The sequence below is a fragment of the Gekko japonicus genome, unplaced genomic scaffold (assembly GCF_001447785.1).
Source record: "Gekko japonicus isolate JY-2015 unplaced genomic scaffold, Gekko_japonicus_V1.1 scaffold59, whole genome shotgun sequence".
Classification (NCBI taxonomy): Eukaryota; Metazoa; Chordata; class Lepidosauria; order Squamata; family Gekkonidae; genus Gekko; species Gekko japonicus.
Window position 1 is genome coordinate 2,274,912 of NW_015169174.1, and position 22,466 is coordinate 2,297,377.

Genomic DNA, 22,466 nt, shown 5'->3' on the forward strand with positions numbered 1-22,466 from the left:
TTTGTCCACACAGTCCCACAGTCCTTGAAATCAATTTCCAGGAATCGGAAAGGACTTCTAGGGAAAAAGGAATACAACAAAAATACACTTCTACCAGTGCCTTCTAGTGACATATCACTGGATACAATCAATTCTATAAGTAACAATGAAACTGACAATTTTGTTTAAAACCTGAAGTGATTAGGTATGCATAATTTTAGCTATCTAACAACTAGTAGTTATTGGTTGAACAGAATGTATTGGGTGTTGCCCACACTTTGCACTTTAATAGCTGGCTTTTATATTCAACTATAAAAGACAGATGGGCACCTGTGCTTCTTTTGTGTGGCCTTGATTTAATTCTCTTTCTTGAAGTGGAAGCACTGTGTTTCTCACCATGTTATTATTATTTTTTTTTGGCCCTACCTGGTCATTGAGACACAAGGCGGATTAAACAGAGTAACTCAATGTAATCAATAGGATGAGACATCTAATAAGCAACATAATAGGACTACAATTATGGCAGTCTGAAATGAAATATCAGCTATACGTTAAGCCCTGCAGAAAATGGTATTACAGATGAATAAAAACAAAGCAGTGGGAATAGGGTAATATATACAGCAAACAGGTAATACATACTATACACAGTAGCATAGTTCACAGTCCCATTCCTTTATAAAAGTACCTTCTTGAACCATTTTGTAATAATACAGCTATGTTACTTTATGAAAATACCTGCCAGAACAATTCTATTTTAATAGCTGGCAGAACAACAGGCATGTGGAGGCCTTCCTGAACACCACAGGCAGGCTACTGCACAAGGTGGGGGCCACAACAGAGAATGCATATGTACAGGCAACTATTGATCTTGCCCATTTGCAGGGTGGGACCTACAGAAGGACAAGATCAGATGAGTGAAGCTGTCATGGTGGAGAATAGCGGGACTCACGGTATTGTAGATAAAAGAGCCCAAGGCCATGAAGAACTTTGTATGTGATAACCAGAATCTTGAATTGAATCTGGTAACTGATGGGCAGCCAGCAGACTGACTGCAAAATGGGTTTAATATGCATGCTCTGGCTAACTGCTGATAATAGCTGAGCTGCAGCATTATTTACCAACTGGAGTCTCCAAGCTAACTTCAAGGGAAGATCCACGTAGGGTACATTACAACAGTCTAGTCTCAGTGGCATGGATCCAGGAGGCCAGATTAGCCAAGTCAACAAAAGACCATCTTCTGGGCTAAATGAAGTCAGCCCCATAGCCAGAAATTTTGGGTTGCTGGGGCATGGGGAAATTTTGTGGTGCAGCAGGGGAAGGGGAGGAGGGAGGGGGAGGGGTGGTCACACACCTTCCCTGAACTCCAAGTGGGATCAGGTGCAGGCAGCCCCCACTAGAAAAATAGCATTTAAAGGGAACCAGTTAAATGCTGTTTTTCTAGCAGAGGCTGCCTGTGCCTGGAGTTCAGGGAAGGCGTGCAGCTGGCAGCTGCCCCTCTTCCTCCCCTACTGCAAGATTTAAAGGGTCCACTGATCAGCTGGAGGGCCCTTTAAATCTTGGAGGAGGGGAGGGAGAGGGGCGACTGCAAGATTTAAAGGGCCCTCTAGCTGATCAGCGGGCCACATGCTCCTGCCAATCAGCTGAAGGGCCCTTTTAATGTCTCAGAGGGGAAGGAGGGGGGGAGAGGGGCAGCAGCTATTGTGGGGTGTGCCTCACATTTGAAGGGGCGGAGCCCTGAAGTGCTCCACCATAGCTATAGGCCTAATGAAGTTAGAACAAAGTGTTTTTTGCAGCTGCATTGATTTGCTTCTCCAGCAGAAATGCTGGATCCAGTGTATCCTCTAGGCTCCAACTAAGCAAACCGAGCTGAATCCCATCAAAGGTGTGAAGCAAGATGCCCTTCAGATCTCAGCATTCCCAAGCAGCGCTACTTCCGACTTGTGAGGTTCAGTTTCAATGTATTTGCTATTTTAACCATAGCAGACAGGTAGTGGATCAAGACCTCTACTGTACCACCAGGAAATTCAGACAGAGATACAGAACTGGGTGTCCTCAGCATATTGATGATATTTCAAATTTAAAAATTATTTCTTTTAAAGGCTTTACATAAAGACTGGATAGCATGGGAGATAGGATTGCAATCTGAGGAACCTAAAGGACAAATGTGATACTGATGACAACTGGTTTCCAATAGCAACTCATTGAGTCACATGAACATACTTGAAGCTGTCTTATACTGAATGGGATCCTTTGTCCATCAAAGTCAGTATTGTCTACTCAGACTGGCAGCAGCTCTCCAGGGTCTCAGTCAGAAGTCTTTCACATGACTTACTCCCAGATTTGTGAACTGGAGATGCCCTGGATTGAACCTGGGGCCTTCTGCATGCTAAGCAGGTACTCTGCTACCGAGCCACAGCCCCTCCAGTCCGGTCTGTAAGAAATCATTTAAACCAATCCAAAACACATTGCCTTATATCTACTTTTCCCTTTAAACATCTCAATCACAAAATACAATATAAAAGAAGCAAATTAACTGAACCAGGACACTAACAGACAATCTAAACCATAGCAGCAAAGCCATAAGCATCAGTCCTGAACAATTTCTGAAACAGGTGTGTTTTTCTTGCTCACTGAATGATTATTCCATAGCTGAAAAGGCCCTATCTTGCATCCTAATCTGCTGCAGCTCAAAAGGCAGGGGGAAGCAACAGGGCCTCAGATGTTGATGAGAATCTAGTTTGTATACACAATTTCAGGTATCTCTTCAGAACATCCACAGCTTCAGGTAAAGGAGAAACAGAGATGAGTGCTACCATTTTAATGGGGAAAATATCTAGGTTTAAATTTTTGGCCAAGAGCTGACTCATCTACTCTGGCAAACTATTAAATGCAACAATGGAATTGAACAGGTCCTTAGCACACCTTGCTAGAGAATAAAGACTGTCAATCCCCCTCATTCATGTCTATCATTGTTAATAGCTACAATTTGTTTCTGGACGTGCAGTCACGTTAATTAAGTTAGCAAATCCAAAGATACATAAATGCTTTCATTAATATGAAAATTGAGCAAGCCAATGTATAGATATGCTTATTTAAGTTGGTAGCAAAAAAAGGAGGGAGAGAAGTAAGCCACTTATGATATAATCCATGTCATAGCAGTTCTACTAGCCCAGTTCCTGGGTAGAAAAGGAAAGCAGAGCCTATTTGTCAATAAACTTGCCTTTTTTAATTCACCAGAAGCAGATTCTAAGACTCAGTTGTCACTGCAACAGCCTTGTTCCAGTTACTAGGTCAGAGATGGTACTGCAGACATCAGGTAAGAGATAACAGCACAAGATTTTGAAGGGTGATTTCTTACAGAAGGCTTGCATTCCTTTGACTGTTATATGTATAACTATCTAGTACATTTTTTTAACACAACTGAAAGCAAATAGCTGCTTTGGCTGCTTTATTGTTTGCAGAGCTGGGCACATGTATTACACACAGTCAGAAAAGGCTTGAGATACCCCAGCACCATCCATTCTCCTGCTAAAAATGATGAAATTCTCCCTTCTACTGAGCCAATAGGTTCGTTGTCCATTTATTTCATTAGGCTTAGAGTACCAGTGAAACTTACTTTCTGTCTGTCATCTGTAGTTGCCACAACAAGATGCAGCTTATCTGCATTACATTCATTTTGCAACACTGTTAACACAATCATTCCCAGTTCTGACAATGCAGGAACTTTCCATTTCCTCTTCAAAGATGTGCCATTCTCCCGCAACAATATACATGTGTTGTGAGCGTGCATGTGTCTTAAATGCAAAGTTTAAAACAAGATTCTTTGGGGAGAATTGTTATACTAGATCTGAGATGCTGACAGCAATTGCTAGAGCCTAGCTGCCGAAACATCTAAAACTTGGCCTTTAATAATCACCAAAGTAATATAGCACCAGGCCACATCTGAGCAGGGACTCCCAACAGTGTCAGATTGTGTCAAACTGCAGGATTGTTATGGGATACGAGCAAATGTCCACACTTGTTTTACCCAATCAAATGTGAATTAGGCTCTAGATGTGAGCCTCCTGTGTATTAACCCACTGGCCTCCCCGTTATTACGACTACCACAGACCTTCACATTTGAAGGCTAATTTTAATTCAGCAATTTAAGCTGCTGCTGCAGATCTTTCTATACATTGTTCCATTCTCCCTTCTGATGATCCTTGTTTGAACTTTTACTCATGAGAAGTGCAACTGCGCAAGGGTCGTGAAGAAAAAAGATGCACACAACATGCAGACAGAGAAAACACACAGATATGGATATTGTGGGTACTAAGTTACACAGCATCATGAGGTGTCAAATCTTTATGTATACTTTACTAATGAAACACACACAAGTTTCTGGTGCAATTCTGCACAACAGATGAGAAATGGTAATACAATCCAACCTGCTTTAGCCATGCTTGGTATCCAGAAGATGTAAGTTGGAATCCATCTTTAGGCATGTGTATTCTGGGCTAGGAGAAAATAGACATAAGAGACCTACTTTTATATTGAGACCTGGCTACCCTATCTTCCAGTACCAAACACATTCTTAAACATAATGATTAATTCCCCAGGAAAATGCCAGGTAAACTATGACCATTCTATAATTATAGAACCAAATTCTTCTAACCAGCTCTAACCTTTAACGGAATTGTAGTTTCAACAGATACAAATGAATAAAGGGAAACATGAGCACTTCTCAATAAACTCTGTGTCTGGTCTTGGTTGGTTGGGCCAGAATTCTGATCCAGCCCTTCACGATTAAGGTAAGCCAAGCAGCTACATGCTCCTCCACTGATATCATTGAGCTGAGAACAGACTAAGACATCCTAAGATCCCAGAAGTGATTAAACCAGGGGTCTCCATTAGGTAGCTTGTGAGCTAACAGTAGCTTGCCTGCCCACAGAAGCCCCAGGAGAAGTCTGTGAAAAGATGAGTTCTAGACTTTTAAAAAAAGATTTCATAGGATTTTCTCTGTGCTGCTTAACTAACAGTTCCATTTCTGGTGCTTTATTTCAGCACCCATTTCTAGAACAGAACAAAATTAAGTAACATGCTGGGAGGCACATGGGAGTAGCTGGGGATAGTCTTCATTACTCAGCAATACCTTTCATTCAAGAAAAGGTTGGTGAGTCCTGAACTAGACTAAAAAAAACCATGCCAGGTTGCCCAGAATCTTAAAATTTGATGAAGTACCTACATTTGTGGAACACTGAGTCAGGTCTAGTGATTTGGTACTAGTACCCAGCAGTCAAGACATATTTTCTGGAACAGTAATAGAAGAATGCAATCTGTGATCATCCATTTTATAGTACACCACAAGTAAGAAAGGAGTGAAGGTACACTTGTTAGCCAAAATGAAGTTGAGTAAAATAAAAAGATATGACAAAAACCAGGAAGCTTGCTAAATATACCAGGAATAGCAAATGCCAATTCAGTGTATAAACTACCTTTATATATTCCACCAATGAAAACATACAATTTCCCCCCAATTCACTCTAACAGTTCTCTGTTGTATTTGCATGCCACACTTCTTCCAAATAACATGCGGTTTCCGGGCAGTTTCTAGCCCAGGAATACAACATCCTCTGTCTATTATCAGGGCTGAACTCTACAGAATACTCCTATCAAGCATTCTATCTACCCGCCTCTTCAAAGTCTTCCACAACCGTTGTGCTAACAGAGTGTTGTCTGAGACTGACTACTTACAGCTTCTTACCGCAAAACCCAACAAAATAAAATACCAAATTGGTAAAAAAAAAATACAGTAGGTTTCAGTACTATAAAGGTAAAGGTAAAGGTTCCCTTGCTCGAAAGCCAGTCGAGTCCAACTCTAGGGTTGCGGTGCTCATCTCCGTTTCAAAGCTGAAGAGCCAGCGCTGTCTGAAGATGTTTCCGTGGTCATGTGGCCGGCATGACTAAACACCAAGGCGCACGGAACGCTGTTACATTTCCACCGAAGTGGTACCTATTTATCTACTTGCAATTTCTTGCTTTCGAACTGCTAGGTTGGCAGGAGCTGGAACTAGAGACAGGAGCTCACTCCGTCATGCGGCAACTCGGGTCTTGAATTACTGAACTACTGACCTTCCACAGCCTGCAGTTTAGCGTCTTAACCACTTGAGCCACCGCAGCTCCTTTCAGTACTATAGTAATGGAATAAACCATTTGGTGTCAAGAGTCAAGCAGAATGGAAGAAAAGTTTACAAGCACTAAAAGTTACATTAAACAAGAAAGCTTTCACTGTTGAAAAATTAAATCTCTCCTTATATATAATTCTCTTTTGGTGTGAACGTTCCACATGCTCCCACAGCACTTGGCTTGCTCAGCTGCCACTCTGAAGGTCTGCCAATCCCCTGGCTGCATTGCCTCGCTGTGTTGCCTCAGTCCCGCCCACAGAGCCAGCACCCAGCGTCTCGGCCTCAGTCTGGAGGGAGCCGGCGAAGGGGATGGATGCTCCACCGAGTGGAGGCTTAGGAGGCAGCACAGTGTGGCACAGGAAAGCTCCCCTCTGATTATGAGTGACGGGAATTCCCTTTTCTCCTCCACGCTTTCAACCACCACTCAAGAGTACTTGCATGCCATTGGCCAGGTGCTGGGTCTGCTCCTCTTCCCCGCCCACTTTCACTTCAGCCCCTGTTCCCTGTCAGATTTACTGGCAGACAGCTCTCTCTCCCTTGACGAAGACACTTCTCTTGGCTCCTGGGTGGGACTAACTCTCCCCTCAGTGGCTGTTGGTAGGCAACCAAGCTTGCTTCTGTCAATAAAAAGACAAACAACTTCCAGCATAATCCCCTCCCCCGCCCACCACCAGCTTGGCCACTTTCCTGTCAGAATAAACTGAAAATGGCTCTCCTTTTTGGCTCCACCATGGCTGGCTAGCTAATGAGGTGGCCCAGCGACCATCACACCATTCTCTTCAAACCCCTGCTTTTTGGCTGACTTTCCCCTATGGTTGCCAATCTCCAGGTGGGACCTGGAGACCCCCCACTGTTGCAATTGATCTCCAGATGATCTCCAGAGATCAGTTCCCATGAAGAAAATGGCTGCTTTGGAGGGTAGACCCTATGGCATTATACCCTGCTGAGTCCTTCCATCCCCCCCCCAAAATGCTGCCCTCCACAGGATCCACCCCCCAAAGTTCCAATTATTTCCCAAATCAGAGCTGGCAACTGTACTTTCTCCTCAGTGCCTGTTGCTAGGCAACCAAGCTTGGTTCTGTGAGTAGAAGAAGAAGAGAAGAGACTGGATTTATACCCCACCCTTCACTACCCAAAGGTGTCTCAGAGCGGCTTACTTTCCCTTCCCCTCCCTACAACAGACACCCTGTGAGGTAGTTGGGGCTGAGAGAGTTCTTGACAGAAACTGCTCTTTTTCAAGAACAGCTCTTATCAGAACTGTGGCTTGCCCAAGGTCATCCAGCCAGGTGCAAGTGGAGGAGTGGGGAATCAAACCTGGTTCTCCCAGATTAGAGTCCGTGCACTTAACCACTACACCAAACTGGCAGTACACCAAAAGGCCCTTTCCACAGCTATGTTAGCCTTTGGGAGAAAACTCATTGGGGCCAGTCCTGATAGGGTTGCCAACTCCAGGCGAGGAATTTCTGGAGATTTGAGGGATGGAGCCTGGAGAGGGAGAGGCTTGAGGAGGGATGCAACCTCAGACAGGTGCAATGCCATACACTCTACCCTCCAAACCAGCCATTCCCTCCCAGGGAACCACTGTTGTCAATCTCCAGGTGAGGGTTGGAGATCACTCAAAATTACAACTGTTCTTCAGGTAGCAGAGATCAGTTACTCTGGAGAAAATGGTGGACTCTGTGTCATTATACCCTGCTGAGGTCACCACAGCAAATTGTCACTGAGTGCCCAAAGCCATGGCACTCTCCCAGAGCCTCTTTGTAGAGCTCGTTGTATTTATTTCCACAATGAGCTTTATTCCTAGTCATTTTATAAATGAGGCAACAAAATGAGCAGAAAAGGAAGTTATGGTAGAACGTAAATACTTTTTAAAAAGTGGAAATCCCATTATTCAGAACTATTAGAACTCATCCCAAGTAACCAGTTCAAAGGAGATCTGAGGCACTCTTGCAACCTAAAATCCCAGGGGTCCTTTCAAATACAGACGATAACCCAACACTGCTGTGCTATCCAACAACGTATGTCATGCATAAGCTTTAATAACCCAGACCGTGCTAGTGAACTTCGCTGTAAACATGTGACTGCCATGACAATTTACATAGGACTTGCAGTAGTACTAGTCAACATTATGCGTTGGTGGTATACAAGATGCATACATGCCACACAAGTTTACAACCATGGGGCTGCCATATTATCCAGTGTGTATTACCAACGTAACACCAGCCAAATTATAATTCTGTAATGCACCACAGCCTAAACCTTCATTTAATATGCAGCCTACTTCTAGAGCTGCCTTCTCAACCATCTCCCTTCCACGACATACTAAAGTCATTAGCTCATTCCAATTTCATACTGGTCATCTTTCCCTTGCAACCTTTAACTGACTTTTTGTTTTATTATCATCTTTATCCCTTCTTCCATTTTTAACTTAATGGATTGGAGTACTCTCTAGTGAGGTCTGAAAAGGCTGTCCTCTCATAATGAGGCAATATTTTAAATTCTGTGGAATGTATTTGTTTTCTCCCTAAAAATCAGGCAGCCTTTAAAAGACAGACATTAAATTACAGGCCTCTGTTCCTATTTTCTAAGCCTAACACAACCCCTGAAGGCTTACAATATTTGAATCACAGCTGGAGCTGTGGTTACCATACAGTTTAAATATCAGCTTCTTTACTGTGCAATTTGTTTTAAAAATCAAATCAAGGGCTATGTCATAAACAAGTGCTAATTAAGTAGCAAGCAAGAATTGGGCTTTCTGTGCAAGAAAGGTTCTTAAATATCTGCCTCACCACTCTCAGAAGAAAGAATAAATAAAGCCAGCTGGGAAAATTATGGGCCAAAACTGGCATGGGGAACAGAAGAAAAAAACATGGCTAACGTTAACTCTCCAGTAGTATTTCCTAAAACATGCGAGTCAGGAGGACTGCAGATTATGAAACACATCCTCTAGGTGAACAATGCCACGTTAGCGTGGCAATGAAAACTTTATCATATACTTCTTAATAAGAGAACAAACCTATTTTCACCCAGCATCTCTATTTTAAACCAGTCAGTTCTGAAATGATAAGAAATTAAAAGCCACAGCTCTTTTTTGGCACTATGGAACAACTGCTGGGATGGCAGAATATTTATTATTTTTATGTCGTCCTTTGGACAGATGTATTTCTTCACAACAAGATCACGGTAATTTATTATAATCCCCTATTTGGTAAATTTCATTTATTCTTAGCTAAATGCTTAGCTAAGAATAAATGAATTTTTAATACAGTTTTTAGAAACACTTGTCACTGCTTCAGCATTTCCATTTAGTGAATAGGACTGATGTTTCTCTCAGCAGGGGGTGATATTTTAATGATGCAATGCTGCACTTCCTAGAAGACAGACAAGCCTCATGAGGCAGATTATAGGACTAAAGAAACTCAGATCCCATTAAAAGCAGACAGCTCCAGACCATTTTTAAAATTAATTTTGTTTAATGATAAAATGTGTTATAACAGGTGGGTAGCCAATTGTAAAATTAACCAAAACATAGTTAAAGGAACAGAAAAATGCTAGAAAAGCAAATACAATAGTGTTCCAGCTATCAATTTGCTGCATGGCTTGGGGAAATATTGAGCACCTTTATATACCTTATTTCCCCTTGCTACAAATCAGATGCAACTGCCTCCTTCCTTTAAACTGTCATGACTATGGAGAGCTGAAACAGGACCTCCGCAAACTGGGTGAGTAGGCGACAATGTGGCAAATGACTTCACTGTTGGTAAGTGTAAGGTGTTGCACACTGGAACAAAAAAAAAAGACTGCTTAAGATATAGGCTAACAGCGACTGAACTTGCTGAGACTTGGAGGGGGAAAAGATCTTGGAGTCATAGTGGATAGCTCAATGAAAATGTCAACCTAGTGTGCTGCAACAGTGAAAAAAGCAAAAGTTAGGAATTATTAGGAAAGGGATTGAGAATAAAACAGCCGATGTTGTAATGCCCCTGTATTCATCTATGGTGCAGCCTCATTTGGAATACTGTGTACAGTCTCCAAAAGGACATTGCAGAGCTGGAAAAAGTACAGAGGAGGGCAACCAAGATGATTAAGGGGTTGGAGCACCTTCCCTGTGAGGAAAGGCTGAAGAGTCTATGACTTTTCAGTCCGGAAAAGAGACAACTAAGGGGGACATGATGAGGTGGAGAGAGCTGACGAAGAACTTTTTCTCTCTCTCCCAAACTATAAGAATTCGAGGGCATCCGACGAAACTGATGAGCATTGGACAGTAGGTTCAGGATGGACAAAAGGGAACACTACTTTACATAGAGAGTGATTAAAATGTGAAATTCACTGCCAGAGCATGTAATGAGGACCACAGGAATAAACAACTTTAAAAGGGGAGTAAATAGATTCATGGAGGATAAGTCTACCAGTGGCTACTAGCCATGGTAACTGAGGGAAACCTCCACATTAATAATAATGATAATGATAATGATAATGATAATGATGATGATGATAATAATAATAATAATAATAATAATAATAATAATAATTTCCATTTATTAATCGCTTTCCCCAGTGGGCTCAAAGCGATGTACAGATACTCCATATATAGACAAGGGACTAACAATGTTCGTAGGGGATAGGGAAGACAACATATATTGACTTTAATTGCACGCGCCGTCACTGCCCGGTGTAGACGTCTTCTGGCTGGCTCCATCATTTTCCCGCACGGCTACTTGCTGGCCAGGCCTCAGGACCCATATGTCAATCGCCACACTGCCACCGCCTGGCCAGAACATCCATTGCAGGCATTCTTTTTCGTAGCCAGGAAGCTGTTTTGCCTTTTAAAAGCCTTGACCAGGCATCTGACCATCAGCTAACGCCCTCCAAGAAGGGAGGTTGGCGTTCCCACCCTTGCTAAGGAGTGGTTCCCATTTTATCTACTCGCCGAAGCTTTCGAATCGCTGGGTGGACGATGACCTGGGGACAACAGGGTGGCTGCTCACATCGCGGGGCTTGAACTAGCACAGTTCAGATGTTAAGACAGTGGGATATACCCACTGTGCCACCGCTCCATTCAAAGGAAAAACTTCTCAAAGACAGGACTCCTCCACATGTCCTTCAGTTTATCGCAGCAATACTGAAGAATAAACACTTAAAGCATGCTGCTACAAACCACTGTTTTAGAGAAGCAATTATACTGCGTAAAAGCCCAGCAATAAATTAAGATAAATAGTAAAATAATTAAATTGCAAGTCACTTGCACTGAAAGTCAGAGCAGCTGCCTCGACGTCATCTTGGGGCAAGGCCAAGTAATCGCTCTCTTCATCACCTTGCCCAAAGAGGGCAATTTGGAGACAGGGTGATAATTGGTTGCCACCTCTACATTCAGAGGCACTAATCCTCTGAATCCCAGAGCCAGGAGGCAACATCAGAGGGAGGCCTCAGCCACTATGTCCTGTTGTTGGCTGTCCAGAGGATCTGGATGGCTACTGTGTGACACAGGATGCTAAACTAGATGGACCATTGGCCTGATTCAGCAGGGCTCTTCTTATGTTCTTATGGCATCTTAGTGGCATTTCACAACATCCCTGAAAGCTATACATCAAGTTTTAACTTAAAGGTTACATTTCACAGTGTCTGGTAAAATCATGGGTATACGCAGAGGTCATTTCGGGGGGGATCGCAGTTCCCCCGGGTGAGGTATGGGGGGGCGGGGCACATGAAGAAGCCCCACCCCCTGCTTCCGGCCGCCCCACCTCCGGCCCTCATTCAGCCAGGAGGAGGCAGAAGAGGGAGGGTAAGTTGCTTCCTCCCTACCTCTCCCCACCCCTGCCTGCCTGGGGCCAGGGAGGGCCTTCGCGGGGCTTCCTTGCATTCCTGTGATGTCAGGCGGTGTGGCATATGCTAATGGGTTATGCTAATTATTTCCCCTAGCTCTTTTTCTACGAAACGACCCCTGGGTATACCCCACAGAATGAATGAGTGTGTGTGTGTAAGTGAAAGGAAATAACTGTAACACAGCCAACTGTCTAGTTTTATGTGGCAAGCAAGAATCACCTGCAGGTGACCATTTATTTATTTTATTTATTATTTATAATTTGGAAGGGAGTTTGATTCCACTCCCCTGACTTTGGGGCCATCACTAAAAATGACTAACAGATATACATAAGCAGATAGGCTAGTAATATTTTTGATGGGCTAGTAAAATCTGTTCTACATTTGTATGCACTTTGTGTGTGTGTGTGTGTGTGTGTGTGTGTCAGAGAATGTACCAATGTCCTTAAAAAGAAGAAAAATTACCCTCATGTTTCATATAAGATAGTTATCTCAAAAGCACTCCTGTTTTACAGGTCACATCAATCTTCATAACTAAAGGCTGTAGAAAATGGTGTATCTTGACCACAACAATTGGTCAGAAGCCATTTAGGACACAGGAGCTTATAATAGACAGGTCTCAGAGACACCATGGATTTGCCAGTCATACACAGAACAAACAACCTATTACGATCTGCAGTGATCTTAAATATTCATGAGAAAACTTTGAATGGAATGCCTTCAACAAATGCTTCAACCAAGTACTACAAAGTGGGCTCCTACCTTTTAAGGTGTGGATCTATTGTTCATGTGGATAAGCAGAGTGCAACACTGTCCAAAACCACATAAAAACTAACTCCAATGAAGACTTGATTCTTCAAGGGGGGGAAATAGCTTGCAAAAAGGTAAGAGTCTTAACAAAACTACGGGAATACTGCCAGATTGAAAACCCAAGAGAGTACTTGTAAATAAGGACTGAAAACCAACTCTGTGTTCCAGTCTTTTTCTCCAACATTTGTACAGAGACTTTTCCATCACCTCAATCTGATCTTGTGCTTCTGTTTCTTTTACTTCTACCTTTCCCATAACTCCTTCCTAGTCAAAAGGTTAGCAGCTAGTACTGTTTTGATTTACTCCACTAACAAGAACTATAATTTAGTACTAACTACTCATGAGGAATTATAGTGCTGCTGGCTTGTGAGTAATTTGCCAAGGAAGACCGATTTAAGCTATATAAAATAAATATCCACCTGCATATACTAGCACTAATCAGGGCGTGAAATTAAACTTTTTATTCAGTAGAAAATAACTGCTGCAAGGCGGCGATTTAATCTGGAAAGCAAATATTAAGGTCGGCCAATTCATCTCAATGCCTGTAATATATATGCTAAGAGAAAGGGCATGGAGCACCAAATTCCACTTTCTAAATCTATGAAGCTAAATACTCCAATGATGTGTTAGCAAATTTACCATTTGTTTTTACTAATTGCATATATTTAATGAAGCAAACAAAACAAAAAAGCTAACAAAACTTGAACCCCACACTTCCCTTTGCTGTACCTAGAGCGACTAAAGAACAGGATCAAACAACAGGAGTAAAGGAAGAGAAATCAAGAAAAGGTCTGGCACATAAATCTTAACCCAAGGGTTCAAAGCAGTCATTGCTTAATTGGTGCAAATTGAAATAGTTTCTAAAGAGGCACCTAGAAGTGACGAGGGTAGTGAAAACTGATCCTTAAAATATTGTAAATGGCTCTGTGGACCTCATGGTCAAAAAGCTCGATATAATGTAACAGCAGAACAGAATTGCATGCAGAAAGTCCTGTGCTCAATCTTCACTAAGTCCAGTGGAGAAACGTATCTTTCCCTGACCATACAGGACTAGATGGACTGATTCTGTATAAGGCAGTTCCATATGTTCAGGAGCAGAACTAATAAAACCAGTAATGGTTTGCTATGCTATGACTGATCAAGCTGCATCTCTTGATACTGCCTTGTTCCAGTCACAGGACTCCTAGTATACAGATGGAGAACTCCTACCCAAAGGTTCTTCCACCTCCGTTAAAATAGAGGAGACAGCTTCCTTGTATGTACACTAATCAGTTCCTTCTTTTGAAATGTGGAACTTCTCAGGTGTAGAAGAGATCTGCATATACAAGAGCACAGGCAGGAATCAGGATTAGAGATGACTTCGGAAGGTAGTGCTGGAAGACTGCTGCTCAATTCCTTGTCCTTCAGGGTCCAGCAAGGCTCCATCTTGTACCCTAGGCTTTTCAACAGCTACATGAAACTGCTAGGTAAGATCATCCAGAGATTTGGGCTGAGTTATCACCAATAGGGAGATGACACTAGGTACTATCTAGCTCTTCTGGCCGATCCCATGGAGGCCGTAAAAACTGTGTACCAGTGTCTGGAGGGAGTTTTAGAGTGGTTCCAGGCTAATAAACTGAAGCTTAATCCTGACAAGGTGGACAGTCTGAGCTGGGACTTAGGTGTCAACCATTCTGAAGGGGGCTGTACTCCCCTTGAAGGAACAGGTTCACAGTCTGGGAATGCTCTTTGACCCAGGCCTACTACTAGATAAGCAAGTGGCAGCTGTGGCCGGGAGCCCCTTTTGTCAATTTCGACTGGTTAGCCAGCAGAAAAGATCTGGCCCTGGGCAGAAAAGATTTGGCCACTGTGGTGCATGCCTAGGTTACATCTAGATTCGATTACTGCAATGTACTCTGCGTGGGGCTGACCTTGAAAAGTGCTTGAAAACTTTAATTGATAAAAAATGTTGCAGCCAGGATGCTGACCAGAGTGGATCAGAGGCCATATCACTCCCATCTTGGCTTACCTACACTGGCTCCCAATCTGGTTCTGGGCACAATGCAAGGTACTGGTGCTGACCTTTAAAGCCCTATATGGCTTGGTACCAACATACCTGAAGGACTGCCTTCTCCCATATGACCCTACCAAACCATTACGGTTTGGAGGCCCTGCTTCAGGTGCCCTCACGTTGAAATTAGGGGGGTGGCACATTGGGAGGTTGTGGCACCAAAACTCTAGAACTCTCTCCCAAGGGAGATTCATCTGGCCTCTTCCACTGCCATAGTCTGCCAGTGAGTGACTGCTTCTTTTATTTTGTCTGGCACTCCCTCAGTGATCTCTTCTTTCTGTCCTATGTTTTAATTGCCTTTTCTGTGTATGTGCATTGTAACTTGGTTTTAACTGTTTTAATGGTTTAACTGTTTTAATGATGTTGTTGTTGGTCTTAATGGTTTTTAAGATATGTTTTTATTATATGCATTTTTAATCTGTTAGTCACCTTGGACTTGGGGTAAACAGCAAACAACAACACAAGTCTGAAATTTCACTAGAGATAAAAAATGGTGGTGGAAAGTGCAGTCAAGTCACAGGTAACTTACAGCAACCCTGTAGGGTTTTCAAAGCAAGAGACTAACAGAGGTGGTTTTCTACTGCCTGCCTCTGAGCAGCAACCCTGGACCTCCTTGGTGGTCTCCCATCCAAGTACTCACCAAGGCCGACCCTGCTTAGCAGCCAAGGTCTGATGAGACTGGGCCAGCTGGCCCAATCCAGGTCATGGCAAAACTAAGTATACACAAACAAAAAATCTTCTTGAGTCTGCACGCTTAAAAACATTATCTCCTCAAATACAGATAACAAAAACCTAGGGTCATGCAAGATAACACTGACAAGACCACTGTTCACTCAGCAAAGTGTCCTAACTAAACATGAGAACAACCTACCCAATCAGATCAGGAGCTTCTTCTAACAAACTCTTCTGTGGCCCAATTCATTTTGCTGGAACATTAGCAATTAACTGGGAGGGCTAAGTTTAAAGACACCTGTGGAACGGTGTCTACTGTATAAGCAGACCCAAGATGTCAAGCTGGCATGGCACATTCCAATTTGGGAAGGGCCCAAGAGCCATAAACAATGCATTGTCTGCCTGTGAAGATGCTGGCAAACAAAATGAGGTGGAGGGCAGGGCCGTACTTGGCTTGACCAGACATACTTGGAGAAAGCCAAGGCCCAGTGATACTGCCAGCATCTCAGGGTTTCACCTTGGATTTGGCTGGTGTCTGTGCAACTTGGAAGGTGATGATGGGCAGAAGCTGCGCCTGCTGCCTTCTCCTACAGTGATGGTCTCAGCGGTGTTACCAGTGCCTCAGTAGTTTGAGCAGAGATCTGGCCCTGGGTGCAAAGCAAAAGGGCCTCATGAGCTGCTGCTGGCATGCATGCTGAAGATTGCTGTGCCCTGTTATAAGGGATACAAAATTGCATTGCAGTCCAATAGGATTTAGTGACAATGTATAAAACTGTAATTAACACGATTATGAGCTAAGAAGAAGAATTGGAAGGCACTGGCACAATCCTATTAATAACTGACAGGAAGCATAGCTGGACAAACTTGCCCCATTTCCATCACACAAGTGACATCAACAGAAAACCACTTACAGCTATACACATCTGCTGGATCATATGTTTCACCAGGCATTTGGTTGAGGATAGTGACGGCTCCATCTCTCTGGCATTCCCAACGCTTGCCTCCTGGTGAGGCCAGTGGTACCATTACAAAAATTTTTAGCACCATCTTTTGGTTATTGCTGTGTTTTATGGGTTTTAATTTGTTTTGAATGCTGTTTATATGATATTATGTTGTACATCGCCCTTAGCCCAGTTTCTCTGATGGAGGGCGGTTTAAAATCAAATCAATCAATAAATAAAGGAGATTTGGTAGAAAGCTAATGCCTTCTCATTCATTACAGTATAAATTATTCTTTGTTTAAAAGTACAGAATATTCAAACATGCTAACTTAAAAGTACCAAAGGAAAAAAAGTTAAAGTGAATGGCAAAGGTATTTAATTAGAAATCTAAACTAATAAGGTTTAGTTCCATGCATTGGTAATTAGGTGAAACCGAAGTTGTTGCTAGGCCATTCATGAAAACAGATGTTGTTTCACAGAACCTTGATATCTTTCTTAAATACCTTTGTAAACAAGGATCAGAAAATATGAACTCTTATAAAAAGGGCTTTATTGTATTTTTATAGCATATTACATACCTTGTAAGAATCAGTTTGTTAAGTGTGAATGTCAGTTTTATTTTCTGTCCCCTTTTTTCGTGGCTATTTACAAGCTTTGTAAGAAATTGTTCTTTAATTAAGTCTAAACATAGTTTTATATAAATGGATTCCTGGAATTAAAAACGTTCAGACTTAAGAAATGATTGTTACAGAGACTGTAAGAGGCCGTAAAAAAGAATGCCACTTTAAACAAAGATTTCTCATTTTAATTAAAAAGATAATCATCAGAACATTCCTACATTTAACAGAACCATTTGAAGCTTCTTTGGGGGGGAAAAACTTTTTTGATGCAGGCATATGTAGGGTAGTTTAGATGATATTTAATCAAAGTCCCAGCCAAGGCTATTCTATTGTGTTTTTAAGTACTGTATCTGCATTTTAGTAGTTTATTCAAATACATAACATTGCTTATTAAACACATCCATAGCATACTTGCAACAAAACAAACCCAATGCTAATTTAAGGAATCATTTTGAGTTTTGTGAGTTTCCTAAATTAAAGATTTCAAACAGATTCCTCCAGATATATCAGCAATTTACACTATACAACCCACAGATTCAGTTTACAGCCCACACAGTGGATACCGCTGTTCTAAACGGGAAAGCATCCATAACCAGCACTCAATTCTTGCACAGTTCTGCTGACAGAAGTATTAGAGGTTCCCTTATTTAGGTTTTAGTGATTAAGATCATGGAATATTTTCATATGCCATATTTTAGAATGCCCCGAAGTGTATGATGAGCTCTGAATCAGATTATGGCTTCTTTGTTGCTTCTACTGGATTTGTCTGCTGCTTTTGATACACTGCGATGGCTCAAGTGGTTAAGACGCTGAACTGCAGGCTGTGGAAGGTCAGTAGTTCAGCAGTTCGAGACCCGGGTGCCGCATGATGGAGTGAGCTCCCATCTCTAGTTCCAGCTCCTGCCAACCTAGCAGTTCGAAAGCAAGAAATTGCAAGTAGATAAATAGGTACCACTTCGGTGGGAAGGTAACAGCATTCCGTGTGCCTTGGTGCTTAGTCATGCCGGCCACATGACCACGGAAACGTCTTCGGACAGCGCTGGCTCTTCGGCTTTGAAACGGAGATGAGCACCACAACCCTAGAGCCCTATTTGACTGGCTTTCGAGCAAGGGAACCCTTACCGTTACTTTTACCTTTGATACACTAGACCTCAGTACAATGCTGAAATATTTGGAGGCAGAAGCAGGTATTAGGGAATGGGCTATGGATTGGTTTAAATAGTTCCTTACAGACCAGACTCAAAGGCTTGCCATGAGACCAGTTATCAACAGTGCAGGATTTGTCCTGTCGGATTTATTCATTCTCTATGTAAAGACCTTAAGAAAAATTATTCAGAGTTTTGGAATTAGATGCCATCAGTATGCTGACGACACCCAGCTCTATATCTCTGCATGCAAATCTCCAGGGGATGCAGGTCCCGAGCCACTGCCTGACTGCTGTAATTAACTAGCTGAGAGTGAACAAATTGAAACTGAACCCTGCCAAGATGGTGGCAATTCTGGTTGGGAAGACTAACTGTGCCTCCGATTTTTTAACCCTTGCTGACTCAGTTAAGAGCCTAGGGGTTATATAGATCTAGCATTACTGCAGACAAGGCAAATTAATACAGCTACAAAAAAATGCTTTCTTTGAACTTACTTTATCCTGGAAGATAAGATGGTCATAAGATGAGCCCTGCTGGATCAGACCAGTGATCTATCCAGTCCAGCATTCTGTCTCACACACTGGTCAACCAGTTCCTCTGGAGGCCCAACAACAGGGCACAGAGGCTGAGGCCTTCCCCTGATGTTTCCTGGCACTGGCATTCAGAGGTTGACTGCCTCTAAAAGTGGAGATTCCCCTACCCTGACTCAGTTGATCTGGCTACCTGGAGCCATGCCACAGTAATATTGAGGCTAGGGCTACAATAATGCACTGTATACAAGTCTCCCCTCAAAAGCAACTCAGAGAATCCAGTGAATGCAGAATGCCACAGCTCAGTTATTATCAGAAACTAGGGCAGTGCATGTTTTGTACACCCATTCCATAGTCACACCACTGGCTGCCCATTTGGTACCAGGTTCAATTCACAGTACTGGCCATTATGTACAAAGCACTTAACAGCCTTGAACCCTCATATCTGCAGGACCACCTCTCTCCTATGTGTCCCACCACAACAACTTGGTTCATCTGAACAGGTCGTTCTACGGGTGCCATCCTATAAATGGGCAAGATCAACAACTGTCTATACACATGCATTCTCTGCAGTGGCTTCCACTCTTTGGAATGGCCTGCTTGAGAAAGTCGGGAAGCCTCCCACAATTTTGGCTTTCCACAAACTACGTAAAACAGAATTGTTCCAGAGGGCACTTTTGTAAAGGAATAGGGCTATATTAGAATGTTTCAGGAAGATATTTCCATAAAGAGAGGAGGACTGTGGATTGTATTGTTAATATGTATTATCTGTTGCTGTATGTTTTTATCTTGGTCTCACTGCATTGTGTTTCTTCTTATGCAATACCATTCCTTGCAGTGTCATGTCCAAAACTTACGCAATTTCTAATTTCTGCAATCCTAGTCATATTACAGTATTTATTAGATGTTTCCTCATTCTATTGATTGTACTGATTTACATTATGTAATCTGCCTTGAGTCTCAGTGAGAAATGCAAACCACAATTAATATACCTATACATATGAAATAGCAGAACCACTGACTGTGAATTGCAGAGGTTTAATTCTGCAAGATTATGCCGATGATAAAAGACAGAGAAAAATATTTTATTATTTACTAATATATACATTTTTATATCGAACAGCTGCTGATGTCAGGACCCACAACTATAAGAACTCCTAAACTAGACCAGATAAGTAGATTGCCCTAGTATTCCATTTCCAGTAGTTGTTTGGTCTGCATAAAGCATTAGGGATGGAATATTTCAGCCACAGTGGTTCAGTCTTCCAGAGATTTAGAGACAGCTGCCTTGAGAATACAAAGATGTTTTGTACACTTAGACAGAATAGCCAGTTGGTGTAGCAGTTAGAGTGCTGGAATAGGATCTGGGAGACCTAGGCTCCGATCCCTGCCCTACCACAGAAGCTTGTTGGGTGACCTTGGGTCCAGTCGCAGCCTAACCTACTCCACAGGGTGGTTGCGTGGATAAAATGGAAGAGAGGAGAATGATGAAAGCCACTTTGGGTCCTCCCCGGGAAAGAAAGGCAGAGTACAAATGAAAAAATAAGAGGGATAATACCTCTTCAATATTCAGACCCCATCAGTACTACTCAGTGGTACAGGTTCTCTATTCAATTCATGCTAAACTTAACAAATACATATGAAAATATGTAAGAATATATGAAACTGTCTTCTGCTAAGACACACCACTGCTCCATTTACTGCTGCACTTTCTATTCTGACTGGCAGTGGCTCTCCAGGATCTCAGACAAAGTTCTTCCCAGCATTTACTATCTAAAATCCTTTCACTGGATGCCATGGATTAAATCTGGAGCCTTCTGCATGCAAAGCATGAGCTCCGCCAGCGAGCCAAAGCTTCTTCCCCACAGACATTTTGTTTTATACAGCTAAAAAAGACAGGCTTTGTCTACAGTTTCAGAGGACAGCTGCACTGATCTGCAAAGAAGAGCGAGATTTGAGTCTGGCAGCACCTTAGAGACAAACAAGATTTTTGGGGTATAAGCTTCTGAGAATCAAAGCTCCTTTAGTCAGATACAAGTGGAACGGAGAACCCTAAGTCAGAAGGGAGGAGGGGCTGTTCCAAGAAAAGGAGTCAGGATGCAAAGGCAATCCACATGCAGTCTAGAAGCATCATGCTTGGCAGCTCACAGCACTGGCCAGTACTCATTCCTCCCTACCCCTTCCTGAAGGCCTGAGAGGACCTTCCCCAGTGATGCTACGGGGAGGGTCACCACAACTCACTTAGCTCGAATTTAAGTAGCATTTGGGCCCAACTAACTATTGGAATTGTGCAGTTCTGGTCTAAACGAAGCCCCTAGAAACTAGACAGATATAGTACTTAGCACCCGTGTTCCCTCTAAGCAAGCTGAGTTAGTGTGAGCTAGCTCACAGTTTTTTAGCCTTCAGCTCACAGATTTTTATCTTAGCTCTGGAAGGATGGCTCCAGAGCAAACTAATTTATGCAGTAGCCAAATCGCTCACTCACAGCTTTAATGCCAGTAGCTCACAAAGTAGAATTTTTGCTCACAAGACTCCACAGTTTAGAGGGAGCATTGCTCAGCACCGATAAAAAATCTTAATACTTTCAGAGTTGCTGCATATACCATTAAATCAACCCAGATTTAATTCAGCCAAATTTAGTCCCAGTTTGCAACACTGTCTCCAGAGCAGTCACAATCCAGCAAGTGTATCATTTCATGGGCAAACTATTGTGCTATTCTATATATCCTTCAAGTGATACTATGCACTTACTTCAGAGTAAGTCTTATGACTTCAAAGAGGCTTAATTCTGAGTAAATCTACATAGGACTGAACTGGAAAAGTATCTGGCTTCAGCCACAACTGGCTTGTGAGTGCATCTGGCTGCAAATCCTCCACTTTACATCTAGAAATGATCAGAATCAGGAATAAGGAGACCATTTAATTTAATGAGAGTTACCCAAAGTCAGTATTACCAGAGGCTTAAGGTGGCACAGGTATCTGTGTAGTCACCAGTGGACTCCTTTCCAACTCAACGGCCCAGTTCAAACATAAAAGACAAACAATGGGTAGGCTGACAAGTTTGAACTTCAGATTCACACACCCCTAATGCTGTCTCCGACCTCCCAGTTCAGGTAAACCAGTGGGTTGCCATCATGTCCCGAATGGAAGATTATGACTTATGGCTTTCTCTCTCCATCCAAATCAGAATTGGAAATATTCTTCAAAGTGTCTCCAGCTCTGATAAGGAAGCAAGAGCTAACAATAGCTTGGCTGTTTGGATGGAGCAGCCAACTATGGTTTGCCTAAACCAGGAAGTTTGGGAGAGAAAGCACACAAGCTCAAGGTTCAGACCTAAAGGATGCTATGTCCAAACCAAGCTAAAAAAATCTAAATTTGAAAAGTAGGCCAGAGGGAGCATCCACCCAAAATTATGTTTTATAAGAAGCAGATTAGAGGCTTTAACAACTGCTAATGAATGATACCACACTATTTACATGATGTAACACAAAGGGATACAGAATCTCTATGACTCACAGAAACATTTACAGACCTAAACTTTATCCCACCTCTGCAGGTTGTGCTAAGCACCTAGACTTATTGTACTCATTCTGTCAGAGAAATCCCTCTGCCAATAGAATGACTGTTTATCTGTCCTGTCCGCAGAAGGGACTAGATGGAACAACTTAGTAGAGGTTCCCCATGGAATCAGTTACAGAAGCGGAGTGGGAAAGGGGGACACACACCACAATGGGG

At 42.5% G+C, this 22,466-nt stretch overlaps 1 protein-coding gene across 6 annotated transcripts in view; it reads right to left on the bottom strand.

Annotated features, from left to right (window-relative positions):
• Window positions 1-22,466, bottom strand: part of BTRC (beta-transducin repeat containing E3 ubiquitin protein ligase) — a 203,068-nt gene that overhangs the window by 167,604 nt on the left and 12,998 nt on the right. For 3 of the 6 annotated variants that reach the window (XM_015415945.1, XM_015415941.1, XM_015415942.1), the window contains exon 2: window positions 4,407-4,475. The exons of 2 other annotated variants lie outside the window; for them this stretch is intronic. In XM_015415945.1, the coding sequence (XP_015271431.1) occupies window positions 4,407-4,475 (69 nt within the window). Of the gene's footprint in view, window positions 1-4,406; window positions 4,501-22,466 lie in introns of all 6 variants that reach the window. One more of the 6 variants, XM_015415943.1, reaches the window with a different exon arrangement.